The sequence below is a fragment of the Leguminivora glycinivorella genome, chromosome 9 (assembly GCF_023078275.1).
Source record: "Leguminivora glycinivorella isolate SPB_JAAS2020 chromosome 9, LegGlyc_1.1, whole genome shotgun sequence".
Classification (NCBI taxonomy): domain Eukaryota; kingdom Metazoa; phylum Arthropoda; class Insecta; order Lepidoptera; family Tortricidae; genus Leguminivora; species Leguminivora glycinivorella.
Genome location: NC_062979.1, coordinates 8914487 through 8933578, shown reverse-complemented (window position 1 = coordinate 8933578; position 19092 = coordinate 8914487). Strand labels below are relative to the sequence as shown.

The 19092-nt window shown below is 37.3% G+C and overlaps 1 protein-coding gene across 1 annotated transcript; it reads left to right on the top strand.

Moving 5' to 3' along the window:
- The first annotated feature begins 9 nt into the window (after positions 1-9).
- Positions 10-2562, top strand: LOC125229306. The gene is made up of 3 exons (XM_048134107.1): positions 10-653; positions 1010-1330; positions 2171-2562. Exons 1-3 carry the CDS (start codon positions 64-66, stop codon positions 2349-2351), a joined length of 1092 nt encoding a protein of 363 aa, XP_047990064.1. The 5' UTR covers positions 10-63; the 3' UTR covers positions 2352-2562.
- Positions 2563-19092: the final 16530 nt, after the last annotated feature.

The window sequence follows — 19092 nt, the reverse complement described above, 5'->3', positions numbered from 1 at the left end:
TACGGAAGTTGCAATATAAGTAATATTTCAAATGTAAATGACGACATTATTTTAGCTTACCCAATGGGCATGGCAGACGATGATGATACCACTACGGTGATTTCAACCACTGTGACTGAGGAAGTGCAAAGTGATTTGGTTTCGGATTTTTTTGGCCATATCAAAGAAATATTTGAACCTTATGAGGTACCCTTTAACTCTAATGAAATACCTGGAAAAAGCGTCCAATTTAATCTGACAGTTGCCCCGGCACAAGAGTTGTTACAAAAATTTAGACACATTACAAAAAAAAGAAACAAAATTCTTGCAATGTTTGTAAACAGTACATCACCTTCAACAAAACATTTCACTTTTAAAATTACCGATCCTGAAATAATTAAGAAATACAAGTTAATAAAAAGTACTAAACTACCTTCTGCTTCTGGCGCAGCGTCGTCTACACAAAAACAAGACCGAAAATCTTTTGCAAAACAAACATTGCCAAAACGTAAATTAGTAGAACAAGATGAGCTAGAAAGCGAAACCCTTGGGCCAATTGCTATGTCCGACCCTGATGGAGATGTGGGTTTGATGGATCAACAAATGAGAAAATTAGCTTGCATATTTTGTGATAATGTGAATAACAAGGATTGCAATAATCCATCAAGCAAATTGTGAGTCCCATTTTACATTCTTATGCGACAACTACAGCCTCAAAAAAGAGGGTAGAATTTAGAAACTAGCAACACCATAGTGTCGTCCCATTTTAATACATTTGCTTTTTTGAAAGGGACGCCACTACGATGTTGCCTCTTTTTAATTCCTACTATTCCTGTACTATATAACTTACTGACATTATGTAAAATATTTTTGTTTTGTATCTTGAGGTTTTTTTTTCTATAATATTTTGGACCGGCTTTGGACCGCGTGCGTCGGATTTCGCCCAACTATTTTAAGAGGGCGCCCAGTTTTACCTATGTATATAACGCATACGTTAAGTATGAGAGATTTTTATTTGTGTGTTTTGCAGACTTCCCTTGATACGCTGTAATAATGGTAACGATAGATGCTATTCAATGCAAACACCTTTCGGCATAGTGGATCGCGGCTGCTTCAATCGTCTTTCAAACCTCACAACATATGTCTGTTCATGCAACCTCTGCAACTCAATACCAATGCATGAGTTACCATACACCTATACCAATAAGACAGAATGGCTGTACAATGTACAAGAGTTGACCCATGGGAGGAGATTAAGAAATTCAGTTTATAATCAAATGGCTTGTATACATTGCGAAGTTAATCAAACGGTTCATGAGGTACCAGATATTAACTGTCTCGAAGGGAAATAGTAAGTTTTTTGAATATACGCATTTCTAGGATCAGTGAAACTGCGAAGCCGATTCTCTTGGGTTCGAATCCCGGTTAAGGAATTTATTTGTGTGATTAACACAAATATTTATTCTTTAGTCATTTGTTTCCCAATTATATGTATTTATTTATCTAAATATGTAATATTTCTTCGCACAATGCCATCTCTCTTTCTTTTTTATTGAGACTGGATGAGAATTTGAAAATGCCTAATTATTTATCTGGTGATATTATTGACAATGATTCTATCATCACCAGAAAAAGTTAATTGCAAGGGACACCTTAACTTGTACTAAATGATAAGTAATTATTTCCTCTTTTATTTTCCTTTTTGTATGTTTTTAACCACGACGCAAAAACGACGGGTAAGTTAATAAGTTTGACGTGTCTGTCTGTCTGTGTGTGTGTCTGTCTAGTCTATTTTTTGTTTAAAGCTGAATTAGTCGGGAGTGTTCTTAGCCATGATCCATGAAAATCGGTCCGCTATGTCGGAAGTTTTTGATTTCAATTTTTTTTTTTTTTACTAAACTTACTTACTCCGTTGGCTCAGTGCCCCAAAATGAGACTTGGCCTCCGATACAAGACAGCGCCACTTTTCTCGGTTCTGCGCTACCTCTCGCCACTTGACTTGGAGTTCACACAGATCCGCCTCCACCATGTCGCTCCAGCGATACCTAGGGCGTTCGGCAGGTCGTCCTCCTGCTTGGCGACCCAGGTATGCTCTTTCACATTTCGATCCTCATCCATCCTCTCGAGAAAAATAGGTAGTAAATATTAATAATATAATATGTGTATCATAATTAATTATATTGATTTTCAGCCGGGTCCTGCCAAGTCAGTACTGCAACGTCGATGAAGTATGTGGCATACGGTCACTCAAGAGCGAAGGGTACATTTGGCGCGGGTGTATCAAGTTCCCTCGTTATAATTACTTATTCAATTTCTGTGATAACGATTTATGTAATTTCAATGCGGCTACGTCACTTTTTGACATCGAATGAAGTCTCTGACGCTTTGAAGAGGAAAGAGGGTTCATTTTCCTTCAAGAACATTGAAATCATGGAAATTTTTGACACAATTTGATGTAAATAATTGTGGTTATTTTCAAATTATGTACAATTGTAAATTTTTGCGCTGAAGGCTGAGCTGGAGGTTGTACGAAATCAATTTTTGGGATAAACTTTTACAGTAATCAAGTATGAAAAAAAAATCAAACCTAGCTATGATTAAAATAATATATCGAATTATGTAAAAATATTTCCAACTAGCTTTTACCCGCGGCTTCGCCCGCGTAATAAAAGTATTCATTAAGATTTTCATTTGGATCCGTAGGGACCGTAGGTTTCTCTGTAGGTATATTTATCTGCGATTATTTCGATTGCACATAATACTTTTGCTTGCAATGATTGTAGAAATATTACACATCGACCACAGCGTAGGTAATTCTATATACGCTGGGGAAACCTTTATAAACATCCCACATAGCCCGTATTTCGACACTATGATCGGTGGGTAAAAAGTACTTTTTTCTATTATCCCTTACAATTTTTTACATTTTGCTTATACTTATCGCAAACGTAATCTTCAAGCAAGCAAACAACGATCGTCTTAGAGCACATTGATTGTAAGAGACCGCCGACCGATTATCCGTATCCCGCTAACGATACCCATATTATCCGTATCCGTATCCGTATCGCTATCGCTATCGCTAACGCTATCGCTATCGCTATCGCTATCGCTATCCCTATCGCTATCCCTATCGCTATCCCTATCGCTTTCCCTATCGCTATCCCTATCCCTATCCCTATCCCTTATCAAGATGTTTAATGATATAACACTTTAAGTTCTCGCGCTTTGTACACATATTTAAAGTCACATACAGGTCGAACGCGATTAATTAACATTATTTTTACCTTTTTTCCCAACGTTTCGGCCAGGTTGCACTGGCCGTGGTCGCGGCAGACTGACGTCCTAGCAAAATGTCACCGGAGATGTAAACAACACAAAACTACCCGATATTAATTTATATAAATGTTCGGGGTAGACAAATAAATATAATCTACCCGCTTTTAGTTAATGTTTATTTCCCACCATGTTTATTTTAAAGGTAAAAATAATGTTAATTAATCGCGTTCGACCTGTAGGTATGTGACTTTAAATATATGTTTAATGATTTCTTATCAAGTGCTAAAATATAAAGTTTCATGGTTTTATCATTTAAAATTAAGAAATCCCATACAAACTTTCAACCTCTTTTTCAACCCCTTCATCCCTTTTTTTCGAAATAAAAAGTAGCCTATGTTCTGTCTCAGGGTCTAAAGATTGTCTGTTCCAAATTTCATCAAATTCGGTTGCGAAGTTTAAGCGGGAAAGCGTAACAGACAGACAGACAGACAGACAGACAGACAGACAGACAGACAGACAGAGTTACTTTCGCATTTATAATATTAGTATGGAGGATAATATCAATACCTATAGACAAAAATGAGGACTAAGAATGAAAAACCGATTTCTCTATCGTCTTATCTCTAATAATTTTATTACAAAATAAATGATTTGATATTTGAAAATTATGCCAGTACTTACAACTTTTTATTTTAAGAGTTTACGTTTTGTATTGGGTTGGCACAAAAGTAATGAGACACTTGGTTTACGTTTTATATTTTTTATTATTATTACAATACAAAAAGCTTAGTCGATGATGTAATCACCATTAGCATCTATGACTTCTTGCCAACGATCCGGCAAAGTTTGGATGCCTTTCGCCCAGAACTCTGATGGATGTGCCTCGAAAAAGTTGTTCAACTCCACCTGTACATCATGGAAATCATTGAATTGTTTACCCCGCAAATGTCGTTTCAGGGCTCTAAATGAAAGTCTGATGGTGCCAGGTCTGGAGAATAAGGTGGGTGGGGTATCGTCTCCCAGCCCAAGTTCTGCAGCTGTTGGCGAACGGTAGATGCGACATGAGGTCGAGCGTTATCATGTAGTAAAATTACAGTGGCTCGTCTTCGTCGTTTTTTCTTGATAGCAGAAGATAGTTCGGTGAGCTGTGTTGAATATTTGTTAGCGTTTACAGTTTCATTGTGTAATAGTTCATGAAACAGAATGCCTTGCGAGTCCCAGAAACAACAAAGCAAAACTTTTAAGCGGTTCTTTTGCTCAGCTTCGGTTGAGTTGGTGGCGTTTCTTCTCGAGGCAGCCAAAAAGCACGACGTGTATCGTTCTCATAATAAATCCTTTACGTCGGGGTCGCAGCAAAAGTGATTAACAGATGGCGATACGGACTGCACGACTGGCGTCGGTAAGGATGTGCGGTACCCATCGAGCCAAAACTTTTCGATACCCAAGCTCATGCAGATGGTATTCCACAGCGTGGTGACTGCAGTTAAGTGCTTCCGCTAATTCACGAATAGTAGCATCAGGATTCGACTGTAGTTCGCGGCGTAAATCGTCATCATTGAATGCAGGTGGTCGCCCTGAGCGTGACTGACTTTCAAGGCTCCTGTCTCCTGATTTAAAACGGTCAAACCATCTGGACACCGTGGCATGGCTTGTACTTCCAGCGCCCAATGCAGTGTTGATATTGTCAGCCGCAGCCCGCGCACTGTGGCCTAACAAGTACTCGTATAAGTAAAGTGTTCGAACTTGTCGCTCGTCCATTTTATTTATCTAACTAAACCAATCACGAGGGCGGCTTTATATACCCTCACATTAGAAGTACCTAGAATGTTCTACAACATACTAGAATATTATCGAAAACAATTAACTTAAGAAAGGAAATGTATAGAGTTTTGTAGAGTGTGTCATTACTTTTGTGCCAACCCAATATTTATTTTTGGAAAAATCAGCGATAAAGTTTTGAAATATTAATTTTTAGTACACATGGTGTTTTTTTTACGCACTAGTGCGGGAATGGTTCATTTCTTGTCAGGTCGAAACTTCGGATGGACATCTATACTGAAAATGTCGTACGATACACGTGCGAAAAGGAAATTCGTAACTCGTGTCGATTTAAAACTATCTACTTATCGCCACTCGTTTCGTACGTCCTTTTTTTGCACTTATATCGTATTGTACTATTTCATACCTAGACCAGTAAAGTAATAAATGTCTCAGTAAGGCGGAGCCGAGGTCAACAAAAATGTGATCTGAAATCAGAAATATTTATTGTTTAAACTGTGTAGGTACAGGCTTTCTTATTTATTGGCCAAGGTATGTCTATGTATACTATTTTTCTGTTGAATAGTGCTGGTCAACTTCGTTTAGCGCAGCGTGCAGTAGCCTGAAAACAAAATTTCCCAATTAAGTATCTGTATATTCTTAAATTTGTGTGCCTTGGTATTGGTGCCCCATTTATTTTACTTGAAAAAGGATAGTATTTTACTTGTCTCCTATTGATATTGCCCACAGTTGAAATGTGTCGTTTAACTTCATACGCGAAGAATCTCTTCTGCTATGAGGTTGATTATTTCAGAATATATATATTTTTATACATAATCAACCTTAAAGCAGAATGGATTTGCCCAACTTTGAAGTTAAGCGACACAAATATCGCTATCACAAAAATCGTTTCGGACCATGGACTGCAAATATATTATCTTGTTTAAACCGCTTGGATCTATCGCAGTCACTTAAAAATTCCCTCCCCATAAGACATTTTCACAGATTTTCTTATCAAAGCTAAAAGCATATGCTGGTTATCTCGCGAACACGTAGTTGAAAGTGGTCGGGTTCAACCATGCGAAACTTAGAGTTGCCCGTAATCTAAATGAATTTTACGGCTATGGATACTTTGAAGGATTTCATCTGGTGGAAACGAGATGAAGTGAGGTGAATGAATCGTTGATCTGGAATATAAGATCTATCGGTTGAGTTAGGAGTCAGAATTTTAAAGGGAAATGTTTTATATATACATAAGTACATGTATATATCTTGCAAATCGTTATACACTCGATTGAGTGAAATGAGTTGTGAGCATTCCTAGTGATGTGTTATTGACGTAATTAAATATTAGCGAAGGTTTGATACGCGTATTTTAAATTAATTTTTATTAAGCAGAAACGTCTGCTAACGATTCTAAACATTTTTATATTAAAGGAAAGGCAGGAGGGTAGATGGCGCTAGACGTCACCCCAAGACGTGTGTACAAAAGGAAAGGCATGGAAAGATTTGCGAAGTCCGGCGTGGCTTCCGTAGCTCAATTGGTAAGAGCATTGCACGGATTGCAAAAATGGTGCGGGTTCAAGTCCCGCCGGAAGCGTAAATTTTTCCATTTTTTTCCTTTAATATAAAAACGCGTATTTTAGTCAATTCAGATAATTAGACAATTTTACAATTCAAAAGTTGTACCTGGTCTATATCTTGACTGCCAAAGCATCAATGCGTATATAAGAGAGTGTAAGTATGTGTATGTATGTGTGCCTGTGTGGTGACGGGTTAAGAATTTCACCACCCCCTTTCTTTCCGTGGGTGTCGTAGAAGGCGACTATGGGATATGGGTTAAATTGTGGCGTAGGCGAGAGGCTGGCAACCTGTCACTGCAATGTCACAGTTTCGTTTTCTTTCAACCCCTTATTTGCCAAGAGTGGCACTGAAGCTCTAGTAGTTTCATGTGTTCTGCCTACCCCTTTATGGGATACAGGCGTGATTGTATATATGTATGTAAGTATGTTAGTATGCGTCTTTAGCTATATTAATGACTTAGGTAACTACACACTCTTGCCCCCTTATTCATAAACGTTCACTAAAGTTATCAAGCTGATAAACTTTTACGTCGTTTGATACGTCGTTTCACACTAATACGTCGGAAAGGGACAAACGAACTTTCACTAAAGTTATCAAGCCGATAAACTTTCACACTAATACGTCGGAAAGGGACAAACGAACTTTTCCCCTCACTAGCTCGGAAACACGTGTTTTGTCGTTTAATACCAGCGGGTAAAAACGCATTTTATCCACTAGTGGGTAAAGTAATTTGGCCTTGAATAAAGTCAAAATAACTGCTTTAAAATTGATAAAAGTAGGTGAATCTAGTAATAAAGATGATTTACCACCTGTGGAACTACTGGAAGCAGTGATAAACGCATTTTTTGCGTTGTAGTTTCCTCGCTATAGTGAGGGGAAAAGTTTTGTGTTACACTCGGGTGCAAATGTATTTTACTTCTCGTGTGTTAAAAAACTCGCAAGTTCAGGATTCTATTCTCGAACCACTCGCTTCGCTCGTGGTTCAACTATAGAATCCTTTCACTTGCTCGTTTTTTAATTCCACACTCGGCGTTAAAATACAACTTTGCCCCCTTGTATAACAAATAACTATTATCGGCTTGATAACTTTAGTGAACGTTTATGAATAAGGGGGTTAGGCTTTTTTAGCCTAGACACATAGTCTTGCCGTTGCCGCAAAACACTGTCTTATCTTTTACTCAAATTTTAAAATACATTATATAAAATATATTGTATAGTTGATATTTTAATAGGTAGTTAGATAGTCGTGATATAATTAATATGCTGCAAACTGATGCAAACCCGTACCGTGTGTAGGAAACCCTTTAATAATAAACTTTGTGTCTACACCATCACCTGACCGCGTGTTTTTACATTACTTCAATTTCACTCTCACGTAATTTACCAGTGCAAAGATAAAATTTCCTAACTCGGAAAATCCTTTTAGAATACGTTGCAGTAACGCAGCTCGAAATCTCGAGTGGCGCACAGGGTACCTAGCCAACGTCACAATCGCTTACGCTCATGTTATCATAGCTAGTTGCATGAACAAGAGAAGGTGATCGTTGTGGGGCGAATGGATGGCAAGCCCATGAGCCCACGAAGAGGGTGGCTAGTGGCGGCGCGCAACACGCATGACCTCACCACACCTTGGTCAATGGTGATCAACTATATGAAAGAGGCGCGTTCTTACGCACACAGTCTGTGTAGATAAACGCGTACCATGTCTGTATGAGTGAGATATGTTAGGTCGACTGGTCTCGTTTTTGACAGGAGGTAAGCACTTTCAGCGGGGAGTGGGAGTCCATACTGTACGACAGTACTCTTTCTTATACTGTGACCGCACACTGTGGACACGCTGGACATACGGTCGCGATACTCAGCAATGAGAGACCGAGGAAGAAGAAGAGATAGTTGTCTCTATCGCTCTTCCTTATGGCGCAAGTGGCGCAACAGAGCCAGTTGCATTTCGATCATCAGGATAGCGTTAATGATCGTCACTTCGGCTAGACCGGCAGTTCTTTCCTTGTTACATATTTCGTTGCTCCGGAAAATATCCTTATTTTGAACGGATTTAAGTTTATTTTTGTAATAATAATAAAGCAGATGGTACGAGTATGTGAAAATTGACAGGATCTTGCTTTAGATATTGCGAGTGCTCAAGGGCCCACAGTGCTGTTTATAACAGGAATGTTGATTTTCGAGTCGCTAAGAAACACCACCAAAAGTTATGCCCCGACAACAACTCTTGTCAACAGTTACTTAGGTATTATTGATTGTATTTCCAATAAACTCTGACCCTTCGGTCAGTAATTTTCCATATAATATGTGAATGAAAACAAAACGGAAATATATTACTGAGAACACATCACATTTTGCAAATAATATATTTCTAACATGGCATAGTTTTATTTCATGATCGAGTAAATATCGCGCTAACCGAAGACAATCATATTACCTATCTAATATGGTCTCTATATTTGACTAAGGTATTCGTTGACATCAACATATCACACTTTGCAAATGTAGTGTACATTGCCTCATTATTGAACTTTTTCGTTTTGAAATAGGCAATATACGAGGAGCTTTAACGTCAAAAAATTTCATTACCTGGCGAACTGCCCAGACTTAGGGTTTTGGCTAAGAGCCACGAGAAACATTCAGTTACCCTAACTTGAACCTTGACCCTAGAATTGTCTAGAGTCTTTGAAACAGCAAATGAAGATAAATGCATACCACATGTGACTTTCCTCACAGAAAGGGTCTTATGGTACTTTTTCTTTAAATCTGGTTACCCGCTACTGGGATGTACAGTAGGGCTCGAATCACATTTCTCCAGTGACTCCGGTCTTGGGCAGTTTTGGTAACCTCCCCCCACCACATCCCTAACACCATGAGCTCTTGCTGTACAGACGCAATAAATTCGATTCGATTCGATCATCATTACACCCATTGACCCACGCGCCACGTTCCATGGTAAGCTCAAGAAAGTGTTGTGGTAGTCAGAAAACTATAATTCATAATAAATAAATACAAGGTACAACGGGGCAAATCTCGACTGGGGGACAAATGTAACTGGTCCATTTTTCAATGTTTTACAATGTTCGCATTATTAAATAGAGTGTCCACCGGTTATATATGGTAGGCGTGTTCAGTGGATACTAGAGGACAGTAGAGCTCAACATCATAGTGTAATAATGGAAAAATGGATTAGTTACAATTGCCCCCAGTCGAGATTTGCCCCGCTGTACCTTACATAGAAAACATTCATGACTCAGGAACAAATATCTGTGCTCATCATACAAATAAATGCCCGGTGTCCTGCCGTTTCGCCGAAAAACGTTTCGTCAAATTTCATTTCCCAATAATCATATCGCAAAAGTTTCATTTCCCAAATTATTGTTTGGCAAAGCTATGTTTCGCAATGAATTTGTTTGGTCAAATTATCATTTGGCACAATAATTTTACTTAGTCAAATTTTATTTAGACAAAACTTTATTTCGCAAACGTTTTTAATGGCAAAACTTATATCCCAAAAACATGTTTGGTCAAAATATCACATCGCAAATTTCGAAAATATTTAGGCATTTGCATTTTCATTTCTACGGGATCCATTTAATTTACCGAAGATTTTTTTGTCAAATTTCATTTCTCAAACAAATTTTGCCAACTACCCATATTAACATTTGACAAACTTAAAATCTGTCAAATTATAATTTCCCAAACTTTTTTCTGTTTTATTCTCAAGTGCTTCAGCTGGACAAAAAAGTTTGCTCAACTTTATTTTTGTCAAATTAATTACTGGACAAAATTATTTTGTCAACTATTTTTTTTGTCAAAAAATGTTTCTTCAAATTATACCATGCAAAACCACGTTTGACAATAAATATTATAAGGCATAAATGTAATGTAATAATTTTATTAGTATTGTAACAGAAAACTCGTGTGTGACAGAGTCAGTTTAGGTGCGACGACGAGCGAAGCGAGGAGGAGCGTGTTAGGTTGACAGTGAGCACGCCGGAAATGACTTTTTAACACGTTCGCTGCGGCAAGCCAAAACCTTAACCCAAAATCTAGTGCGTTACGAGGCCCAATCCGCCCCGTAATAGTTTACACCGTTGTGCGTTACGGGTATAAAAGTGCCCCGTACGCCTAAGTCTGTTAAAAGTGCTGTAAGTTCCTGAAATATTAGATTTTCCAATATTTTTTTCGACTAACTGTAAGAGTATGAAATTTCCTACGTCTCATTATCCCCGCACGTGGATACAATAAAAACTCACAAACTTATATAGAAAAGAAAATACGGGGTTATATTATCCCCGTATCGCACTAAAATTGAAAAAATACGGGGCTTAGTACACCCCGTAACGCATGTAATGTATTAAGGTCGATAAATTAATAGTGATGGGAAATAAAAATATCGATGTATATGCTGTATTAATAAAAAAATTACACATCAAAAATGATACTTCGCACTCTTGTATTTTTGTGAAAGTAGTTAATATAAGTAAGTAACAAAGATACATAAAATAAGATAAACCACCACCGTTTTTACATATTAAAAACATATATTTAATTGCCTACTTGTAATTAGATGTCAATTTGTGGTGATTCTGACGTTTATTTTGTGGGATAACCTTTTTTTTTGGAATATAGTAGTTCTAACGTGTGGTTCGAGCGCTTCATTTTTAATTTGCCGATAACAAGTATTTCAGTAAGCACTGCACTAGCGAAACTGTGCCCACAACCCCGTACGGGCCAGCAAATCCTTTTACGGGGTTCACGGAGACCCGTATCGCACTAGAAGGTCATTTTTGTCCCCTGGTCGGTACGGGGTTCCTGAGACCCCGTATATAATTAATATATCAATAAATAATGCTTTTGAACAGAAATCCAAATGTATATTTGTCATTTTCGTAGTTGTAAAAATGACCAAAATACAGCTTCCGCACCAGCGGAGTGAACACGATTTTTCTCACCCGCACTGAGTGATGACAGTGTACGGGGTTCAAAAACCCCCGTAACGCAGTGAACGTGTTAATGTAATTAAAATTAATAGAACATAATGGTCTTGAAAACGTCAGGTTTCTTTTTAATAAAATGTATCCGGACATGTAAGTGAAAATGTCATCCAGGTCATCCTTGACATTTGCAGCAGAAGGAAAAAAAATACGACATACACATTATTTCACACAAATCTTGGACACAGTATAAAATCAACAAACAAATTTCTAGTGCGCCATTTAACTACAATATATTGGGAAATGGAAATTTTGCCTAACAATACATTTGACTAAATAATATTTGGCAAAATAAGATTTGACCAAGTAAATATTTTGGGAAACAAATACTTGCCAAAAAAAGTTTTGCTAAATGTCAATTTGCGATAAGTTGTTTTGCCAAACGTTTATTTGGGAAATGATAATTTGGGAATAATAGTTTGGGATGTGAAACTTTGGGAAACGTTTTTTGGCGAATCGTCAGTAAACCTAAATGCCCTTACCGGGTCTGTACTCGGGACCATCGGCTTAGCACTTAGCAGACAGGGCTTCTACCCACGTCATACAAAAAATGTTATAGAAAGGTTTAATTTGTATCACATATAAATGAAATGGACCCTTCGGTATTAGAAAGCTACGTTTGTTCATCATTATTCAAAAAGGGATGAAAGAACAATCATTAAATATAATGGCAAGTTTGTAAACTATAGGTCATGTGAATTCTGCGGTATTCAACATAAAATAGAAAAGAAATAGAATAAAATATGAGGTCAATTTAGAATGTTACGAAGTGACGAGAAAAATGATAGATATTTGTGAAAAAGTTTGAATATTGATTGATGTTTTAATAATGTCAAGATTAAAAAAGACAGATTGTTTCATGAAAATAAATCATTCATTATTCATCTTAGTAGAAGATAGTTTTTAAATAAAATAACGTTGGATTATGAAATTATTTTTCTATTATTAAACTTTAATACATATCATGCAATAAAGTAAAAGCGATTTAGTACACCGGTAGCCGATTCGGGAATCGATCGTGGGTCTTCGGGTTGTATAGTGTTAAGGACGTTAGCTGCAGTAGCTGACATAACATTGTATCTGCAAAAAACAAAAGATTAATTGAGAAAAATACTTATAGGTATTATAAACAACTGTTCTAATAATTCAACGCAATATGAAACACACGTAGCGTAAATCTAAATTATTTTTACCATCTATAAAACAACATCGAAAATCACACGCTCATTACTACTGCAAGTTCACATATAATGCAGGCTCACCAATAATACTGGCCAATAACTTATAGCAATGTTGCCTTTAGCGTAATACTGTAACTGTAGAAATGTCTGCGTAATGACCACATATATCTTAATGAACAACCACTATTTTGCCTCTGCTATGCGAGAACTGGCTCTGATGACACTTTCCTAGAATATATATTTTCAAAGGGAGTCTTTAATGTTCTTAAGTCTAAGTGAATATCGTTATTAAAATGATTAGTTGCCCGAGTATAATCTATACCTAAAGATTTGGCGATAAAGCCAAATCCTGCGAGTAGATAATTTTATATTTAAGTAATTCGCTTTTACGGGCGTTGTTTTCAGTGCAGTGCAACGATGGCAACGGTAGTTACAACTATTTTAAACATATGTGACTTAAATGTTGATATTGTAACGTTATACAGTATGTTACCACCATACGGGCATTTATAAAAACCGATAATAATATGACCCATTATCAATGGTTTGCGTATATGAGCAAATCATACTTATTTAAATTAACTGCAAAATTAATTTACCGAAATCCGCACATTCAATGTAATGTGTGCACTTCATAATTGTCATTACTCACATCGATAATACTTATGAGCTGTCATTGCCTTTATTACTTGACAGATGTCTGTGCTGTATATATTTCTGGCAATGTTTTTTTGTTAAAAAGTCTTTAAAGTAAAAAAAATATATATATTTATAAATTAAATTGAGGACTATCTTACAAATAGGTACTTTACACTCCTTTAAAAAAGCATACTTGCTGGTAACACACTGTATACGAGTAATAATCTCTTTGAGAACAAAGTGTCATGTTACTCATGTTCTAAATTACGTCCCGTAATGACAGTCGTAATCCTTCTTATGTTTATCTCATCGAGTTCGGTCAGCACTTCTCAAACTTGAAACAAAAGAAAAAAGTCGACGCAATAATCACATCTCGACGCCGGAGCGATCATTGCGCGCCCTTACCGGGTTATAATAACAGTATTTTGAAGTCGAACAGATAAAATGGTAATGAGTGGTGTAGTGAACGCAGAAGGCACGCTAGTTTGAGATGCCTCGAGGCTCTCCCGGGTTTCTTTCAACACGTAGTGTACTGTGTGTTTAATGCTCATCTAACGCTTGCTATCAAACGCGTCTGAATGCGAAGTATTTAAGATTTGCAATCGTGTTGCCGCAAACGAGATACCATTTGGCCAAGGGCGAAATGGCTTGCCTGTTTTGTCTGGTTATAAAGCGCTTTTGGTTGAAACGAGAAAATTATAGGACAGATAGACTGAGGTTTAGTAAAGACTTATCTCTTGAGTTTGCAACGTTTTAGACAGATAACAGCCCCGAGACATACACAAAAGCCTTCTATTGGTCGTAATGCTGGGACCATTTACCGCCTGACTAAGCATAAATGTAGATAAAACCTTCGTGTTTATTTGCGCAGTATTTACTAAATGACGACGAGTTAAAAATGAGAAAAAACAGTTTAAATTCATGTTACAAAGTCGATTGTAGACCCCAGTTGCAATGAGCGTGTATTTTTCATTGCGAGTTGAAAAGACCGGGTAAGCACGTGCGACTGTGAAACGCACGCATTTAAAAAAGCAAGCCACTAACGAGCGGCACCCGCGCAGCGCTGCCCATCGATAAATGTTCGCTGGACAATTTAACTTTAGCACTGAAAAATTAAACGATGTATCGCAGCAATTTAGACCATATTTATATCAAGCCTTCCGATACAAACAAATAGTTCGGCTTACGACGCATTTATAAGACCGACAACAGACCATAAGTGGAGAGAATTACGATACGGATTTCGCGGTTTTTATACGATTGATTTATGCTTTTGCAGTCTCCAATTTGCAAATGTTTGTGCTTCAATTAAATGGAGTTATGAAGTCTCGAAAGGCGTATAATTTGTTTGCATTATTTGGTAAGATACGGTTAATCTTCCAGCGTGTGGTTGTAAACATTGTGTCGATGAGATATATCTTATGTGTATTAGTATCATGTTTGTTTTTCCAAAGTAAAATTATGGGCTTCCTTTGACACAGACAAATAATACTGTTGAGAGTATATTCCAAACATTTGAACGGAAGACCTACAAGATGAAGGAATGAGTAAACGGATGCCGATCAATATCAGGGTTAATTATGGTAATATTTATAAAATCTCGTCAGGGCGCAGGAGGTCGTTTTACTTTTACAGTGCAAACCGGTGCGTGAGTGTCATATAGCTTTAAGACTTCTTTATTCAGAGAAGCTACTCCTTCATCCACCGAGGATGCCGCGAATACGGGCGTCCAATCCACAGCACATGCATCACGTTTAAGGGCTTCAATATCCAGTCTCGCAAAGCTACGCAACTGTACAAATTTTGATTGTGGTTTGGGAGGCCGGATACGATAGCTGATGAAAATTAGGTCGTGGTGAGAAAACGCAGGCGCTGTGAACTGGCCAACGCTGTCAACGTGATCTTTGGACGAAGTGAGAACGAGATCAAGCCATGAATCAGAAGCATCTTTGTTGTGGTGAGTAGGATTAAGTGCTAGAATATTTAAACCCGCAGATTCGACGATTTCATGCAGTTTTCGTGACCTAGAGTTGATTTTCAAAAGATCGGTATTAAAATCTCCCATTAATATATGATGTTCGTACACTGAGCTGATCGGCGACAATACTGATTCGAAGTCAGAGAAGTAGTCACTATTTGGAGGACAATAGACTGCACCAAGGACTGCAAGTGAGCCCTTCACATTGATTTCTATAAATAAATACTCTATAGAACCAGAATATCTCGAGGTCGACGACAGTACTCTGTGCGTTGATGTGACAGATATTAATGTGTTTGCAATCGTCCTTAAAAGTACGTGAGAGGCGGTCCCCAAGCGTATCAGGCTCGCATACCGAACTATCAAGTGAATAGAAAGATCGGAAAGGTAAGACTCATTATCTGACATAATATCTCACAATCGTAGGTACAAATAGAAATATATACAAATAAATAAATAAAGTATATATGAATATATATTTAAATCTAACTATTACCCCCGTGGGGTATTTATTACAAACTATGTAAGTTCGGTTTACCCTGCCAGTTAGTTGAAAAAGTAACATAGCAATCATAAACAACTCCAGCAAATCAATATTGTTAATCTTAAAAAAAAGTAATATTAAATTTATACAAAACAACAAAAGTAATAAAAAATAAAGAATGTGGCCCATGTGTCAGCGATATCTTATGTGTATTAGTATCATGTTTGTTTTTCCAAAGTAAAATTATGGGCTTCCTTTGACACAGACAAATAATACTGTTGAGAGTATATTCCAAACATTTGAACAGAAGACCTACAAGATGAAGGAATGAGTAAACGGATGCCGATCAATATCAGGGTTAATTATGGTAATATTTATAAAATCTCGTCGTATTATCTAGAATGTGGCCCATGTGTCAGCGGCGACAGTAATATATTGCTGACATAAAACCTCTAGATTCGGGTTGATAATTTCTTGAATAGTTAGTTTCCGCCCAACGCCCGATCCTTCTAACTAGAGGCCATAAAAATGTAGAAAATTCACCCAGATAACGCCTGCCTCAGATCGATCAACGTCGAGTGTCTGAAGGCCTCCTATTATTCTAAACGGTGTTCAATTTTGGGAAGTTTATACTTGTATTCTCTATCGAAAGAAAAATTCTATTGTCTTTTAGGAATTTTGAAATAGAAAATATCTGTTAGTAATTATACATGCCGTTGAATATGTTAATGAATTTTAGAACAGTATTTTTAGTTCTTCATTTAATAATAATAGTGAACTTAAATTTAGGCAGAGATATTAAAGTAAATTAGAATGTAACCTACATAATTATAATCATTACTTAGAACACAATGACATACCTACCGTTCTCGAATCAGCAGGGCTAGCAGATGATTGGCGCGAGATTATGTCGCCTCAAGAAAGACTACCTATAGGTACTTCAAAGAATACCCCATAGGTACTTATGTCATTAATACAATTAGAAAGAGACCAGTGATCTATGTCGCGATGAGATACTACGCGCCAATCATGTGCTAGCCCTGCTGATACTAATAGTGTTTTTGTCAAAAAAATATAAAACAAGAGGCCATTTATAACACCTGAGAGCTACATTTATACAAGCCAAAAAATGACGGGCAGGTACTTCTTTAACACACAAAGAATAGTTAGGTACTCATTCCAAGCGCCTTTAAAATAATGCTTACCTTAGTTCAGGCATAATTTAGCTGAAATACATCCACACCAAGCAAGATAGGATTCCCGCGTTTTATGACCGCATCACAGAAAATAACATCTGTCAATAAGTTGCCGCCTGTGGAACACGGGTACTATTTTATGTTCTACAGTACGTTGCCAGGTATTCCATCAACATTTTATTTGAATCGGCGGTTTATTTGGTATAATATTTTGTGACAATGTTTGCTTAGCTTTGTTTGTCATATTGAATATATTCCGGCTTAGTTCAATATTCGTTATTCAATCAAAAACTTGAAACATAATTATTTAAATAGAAAAAAGCCTTCAATTTGCGCAATCGTCAATAATGTCATTCATGAAAAAAGCTATGGTGACGAATAATTATATAAGTTGAAATTAATTTATCTACCGTCACCTTTTAATTTGACCACGTTGATAATGGGTTCGATACGTCGGGTTGTATTATTAATTCATTAAATAAAATAAAACTAAATTATAACTAAATCACTACTTAAAAATAAGCTTATAATAAATAATACTAAAGAAATAATTAGAAAATAATAATAAAAATAAAAGAACCCAATTATAAAAAGAAAAAACCATCTAACAAATCCGCCTGCGGCATGGTGCCCATTATGCTGGCGGCATTTCCTCGCTGTATCGCCAGTGCGATACGTTGCGAGAAATACGCGCCAGCTCTAGGGTCTCCAGTAGAGTCGATAAGCCGAGCCGACAGAGCTCCCACAAAGGCTTTCATGTCGGCCGACCAAGGACCCAGTGTCTCCATAGCAAGCGCCGCAAACTCGTAGTCCTTAAGCAAGGACGAGTATTTGCGGCGCTTGAGAATCTGGGCCTGGTCAGCCGCACCACCGGCCTGAGTGCGGGTCGCCTGGATATGGGACTGCGCGAAGGTATCTACGCAAGTAGCGTCCCATACCAGGGCTCTGCCTAGTTTCCACGGCACCAAAGTGGCCCCGTATCTGTCGCGATGGAAGTGCCCGAAGCCATTAAATAAATGTCATATACAAAGAAAAAGTGACCAAGGCCTCCAAGTGTTCCGAGATAGAATCGAACCAGCTTACTCCGTATTCCGGACGGATGCCTGAACCACTCGACCATCGGTACACGAAGGCAAGGGTCGAAATTTCCAAGTATATGACATTTCCGATTCTGCAAATTCTGCCATCCCTGAGTTTACATATAACATAATAGTAGTGTGACTACTTAAAAATACAAGTTAAAATATTTTCTATGAAAATAATTTAATTTGTTCTTAAAATTCATTATTGATACAAATAGCTGAAACTTCGTTAACTAAACGCTTATCCTTTCGGTGAGCGCGACAGTTACTCATGAAATAAAGCTATGAAAACGGACGTTGTATATGAATTCGTCACCCGTTGACCACAAATGCTATAAAGGTTTCGATACGTCTTATAATTTAACGCAATATAATTCGTTTTCGTAGTTTTATTACATAATTCCCTGTCTCTATGGAAAAATTAAAAATATTTAAGTTATTGTTCCAAGTGTTCCAACACTCCTTCTATATAATTTCTGCTCTCCTTCTTTTTCTCCCATAGGATTATAGCTCTCTCAACCGATCAAGAACTCGCAAGAAACCGATCAAGACCTGCAAAGGATTTCTTTCTTCCCACAACCTTGACACTGGCAAAATTGTCCCAATGGACAGATGCCATGAGAACTAAAAACTGAACGGAAACAAAAACCACACATTTAGGTGAAAATGTTAAAATTTATCATGAACAACGTCCACTTGAGGCTACGTTCACGTTACCAGGAAATATTCGTAGTGAAATCTGAAGTAAAATTTACTAATTAAAATAATGAAGGCTTGGATAACGGTGCAGTATATTTACACAACGAGCAACTCGACGCTGGAGTATCATGCTTCAAGAGCGTGTATACTGTATCAACAATATTAGCTGTACTTACCTTCATAAAATAGTACCAGTGTTGCCTGTGTTCATTATGTATTTTTGAATGCGGTGCATT

Coding starts and splice junctions, on each gene's coding strand:
- LOC125229306 (XM_048134107.1), top strand. CDS start 64: ATGGGCATGGCAGACGATGATGATACCACTACGGTGATTTCAACCACT. Junction 654..1,009: donor AATAATCCATCAAGCAAATT/GTGAGTCCCATT, acceptor TGTGTTTTGCAG/ACTTCCCTTGATACGCTGTA. Junction 1,331..2,170: donor AACTGTCTCGAAGGGAAATA/GTAAGTTTTTTG, acceptor ATTGATTTTCAG/CCGGGTCCTGCCAAGTCAGT.